General features: G+C 48.0%; 2 protein-coding genes across 2 annotated transcripts; both read left to right on the plus strand.

Moving 5' to 3' along the window:
* Positions 1–1,054: 1,054 nt before the first annotated feature.
* LOC119571054 (piggyBac transposable element-derived protein 4-like) lies at positions 1,055–2,729 on the plus strand. The gene is made up of 2 exons (XM_037918524.1): positions 1,055–2,099; positions 2,214–2,729. Exon 1 carries the CDS (start codon positions 1,062–1,064, stop codon positions 1,902–1,904), a length of 843 nt encoding a protein of 280 aa, XP_037774452.1. The 5' UTR covers positions 1,055–1,061; the 3' UTR covers positions 1,905–2,099; positions 2,214–2,729.
* LOC119571055 lies at positions 2,000–2,434 on the plus strand. The gene is made up of 2 exons (XM_037918526.1): positions 2,000–2,099; positions 2,214–2,434. Exons 1-2 carry the CDS (start codon positions 2,000–2,002, stop codon positions 2,432–2,434), a joined length of 321 nt encoding a protein of 106 aa, XP_037774454.1.
* Positions 2,730–3,504: the final 775 nt, after the last annotated feature.

The raw sequence follows: 3,504 nt of genomic DNA on the forward strand, positions 1-3,504 counted from the left end.
CTGCATGTGCGTGTTTTACGTGATTTTCTAGATCTTTTGGGGGACAATGATTGCCAGTAGAGTAGTTCAGCCATAGTTTACCACGTTCCCCGAATTACCTCACGTGACTCACGTGACCCGACATGGCGAATCTGATTGGCTAATGCCTCTGAAAAATCGCAATAAAAGGCGACCCAAAGGGGAAGATAATCACTTGGATGGAAGAAGCTGACCTTGCAAAATGTCAAGACAACTTTCTGTACGCCGCGGCCGCAAGCCAAGGATTTCCCCTGCTGTTCGGGACCTCTCGTTCAGCGACGTTGATGACCCCCAGCCATCGACGTCGGGAATCCAACGCTTGCGGAATGCCCCAGATCCTCTTCTATACCTGTATTCTACAGACGAAGAGGATTATACACCTCCTCTGAAATTGCCTAGGACTAGCGATCTCTCTGGTAAGTTTTCCTTTTTTTGACTTGTAAAAAAAACGTGTCGTTGGAACATTGACTTTGTTTCTGCATACCAAGACTATTTCCACAGAGAACTCACGTTTACCTTTGTATTTTTTTACAGAAGTTGAAATCTCCACTCGATTTGACGGTGACGACTCGGATTGGGAGGGATCCGAGTTCGATACCGAAGAGTCGGGTGTGGACGACGACTCAGATGAAGATTTTGACTATGTCCCGCTGGTGGATACCTCTTTGGACTCCGACGAGCCCCTCGCAGAATACGTCAGACGACATTGGGAGCGTAATGCTCCGGGAACTCCCTCTTTTTGTTGGTCGAAGAGGGAGAATTTCGTCAGGCATCACTGCTTCGAGGGGACACCGGGTGTGAAAGCACCCCTTGAAGACTCGTCGACCCCATTAGAAGTGTTCACCAGTGTGTTCCCAGAGGAGTTGTTTCAGACCATCGTGGACGAGACGAATCGGTAAGTAAAAACAATATCTCTGTATATTCTGACTTGAAAATCGTAATTTTCTACATGTCTTTTTTTTGAAAAACCCCCTGATTTTACAATGTCTTTTTTCTTCCAACCACAGGTATGTTCGACAGAACCCGCGCACCCTTCATCCCATATGAAGGGGTGGGAGGACACAACGGTGCGGGAAGTCCGCTCCTATGTCGGCTTACGATTCCTGATGGGCCTTCAGTCGAAGAGGGACCAGAGGGAATGGTGGTCGACGGACCCGTTGATGTCCTCGTCGGTGTTCGCCAAGACGATGACCAGGGACCGCTACGATGCCCTGACCTCCGCGCTCCACTTCGCTGACAACGAAGGGGAGCATCCCGCGGAGGACAGGCTTTGGAAGCTGCGCCCTGTGTTAGACGTCTTGGAATCGACGTATCGATCCGCCTTCGTCCCGAACAAGAACGTGACCGTCGACGAGAGCTTGTGGGCCTTCAAGGGGCGTCACCACGCCCTCCAGTACAATCCGAGCAAGAGGGCTCGGAGAGGGCTGAAGGTCTACAAGCTTTGCTCGTCCGACGGTCCAGAGGCAGGGTATACGGCGGCCTTCAAGATCTACATGGGGCAGGACCGCGGCGTATTTCCATCCAGCATGAAGGCCGTCACTGACCTGCTGGAGAAGGCAGATCTGTTCGACAAGGGGTACCAGTTATACACCGACAACTGGTACACCTACCCGACTCTCTTCCATTACCTGCAGGCCAGGAAGACCAGTGCAGTTGGGACTGTGCGTCTCAACCGGCGTGGCATGCCCTCGGACCTGCAGGCGAGTCGGGGACAAATCGACTTCCGGTCCAGCAAGACCGGAATGATCTGCCTTCAGTGGTGGACAAGCGTCCTGTTACGATGCTTTCTACCGCCCACACCAGCAAGGTCGTTACCCTGCCTCCCAACCGCCGAGGGGTGGAGAGGTCGAAGCCTGAAGTTGTCGCTGCCTACAACAACGGCATGAAGGGTGTCGACCTCTCGGATCAGCTGGCGCAGTCATATCCAACGACGAGGAAGACCGTCAAGTGGTATAAGAAGATTTTCTTTTACCTGTTGGATATGACTACGACCAACGCGCTGGCTATCCACCGGGCCCTCGGCGGTAAACTTACTCAGTTTGAGTTCCGAAAGGAACTCGTTCGAGGATTGCTGCAGCAAGGTAAAGCATCTGACCCTTTATTTTTTCTTTATTCTGATAAAGAAATGTTATATTTCAATGTTTTACATGTCCTTTTTTTGTCTTACAGTCTTTTTTTCTTGCATCTATTTACAGGCGGTCCCCGTGGCTCCTTCCGGCGGAATCCTCCTCAGGCTCGCCACGAGGAGGAGGTTCCCCAGCAGGCACACTTGCCAGTTGACACACCGCATCGTCGGTGGCGTCGGTGTGTGCTCTGCTGGAGGAACCACCGGCGCAGGAAGGAGACCAGGGTGATGTGCAGTTGCTGCGGCACCTCACTTTGTCCAGCACCGTGCTTTCAGGCCTTCCATGCCTGAAGGTCGTTGGGCAAGTTGTAAATAGTCTAAAATATTTTATATATACATAGTTTCTATGTATTTATTTATTGAAAAAGAAAAAACACCGTGCTTTCAGGCAGTTCATGCCTGAAGATAATTTGAAAAGAAAAAACACCGTGCTTTCAGGCATTTCATGCCTGAAGCTTGGATAAAGGAATATTGTACATAGTTTCTATGTATTTATCATTGAAAATGGAAAACACCGTGCTTTCAGGCATTTCATGGCTGAAGATAATTTGAAAATGACAAACTTTGATATTATTTATGTAAGTAATGTATATATATACTATACATATACTATTTATGCATTTGTATATGAAATTTTGATAAAAATAAAATTGAAGTTTTACGCTATGTTTCGATCTCACGCACAGACAAACCATTGACTTTACACCCTAAAATTTGTGATATACACGTAAATTGGACTTTATACTATAGTATGAAGCAATAAAATCGTTCATAGGACATATAATAAAGATACAGTGAGTCTACAAACTTTTACATGTTTCTTGAGTACAAAAACTTTACGTTGCGGTTACTCGCAAACCAACCATAGGAGCGCGCTGAAACTTCGCGTGCGTGATGAGACGGCCCGTGCGCGTCGAGCGCACGCTCCCGGCTTGACGAGAGTTGCCTGCTTCTATTTCCCGTCAAGTTAGGTTTACAACATTGTTCCGACCCGTCGATAAGGGGTTAAGCAGGACTTGTGACTGGTGATTTGTTTGTTTGCTTCTTTTTCTTACTATTATTGGTTTGTAATGGGGTATGGAGGAATGTGTGACAGGGGCGGTAGGAAGGGAAGGAAGGATCACCTGTTCTCGGGTCAACACCTTGAATTTGGTCATTACCTGGCCTGACTTCTATCCGTCCTGCGGTTGGGTTCTTTCCCTTGTGCGGTTATTTGTTATTGGTTATGAGGGGTGATCACTCGTCTGTAACACGGTCATTTATCAAGTCAGTTACAAGTTCAAACAATAGTTATACATATGGGCAAGTAGTGACGCCAGTTGGTAGATAATTAGGTGTTCAGGCGTAAATACGAGGGGGAA

This window comes from Penaeus monodon, unplaced genomic scaffold, assembly GCF_015228065.2.
Source record: "Penaeus monodon isolate SGIC_2016 unplaced genomic scaffold, NSTDA_Pmon_1 PmonScaffold_4919, whole genome shotgun sequence".
Taxonomy (NCBI): domain Eukaryota; kingdom Metazoa; phylum Arthropoda; class Malacostraca; order Decapoda; family Penaeidae; genus Penaeus; species Penaeus monodon.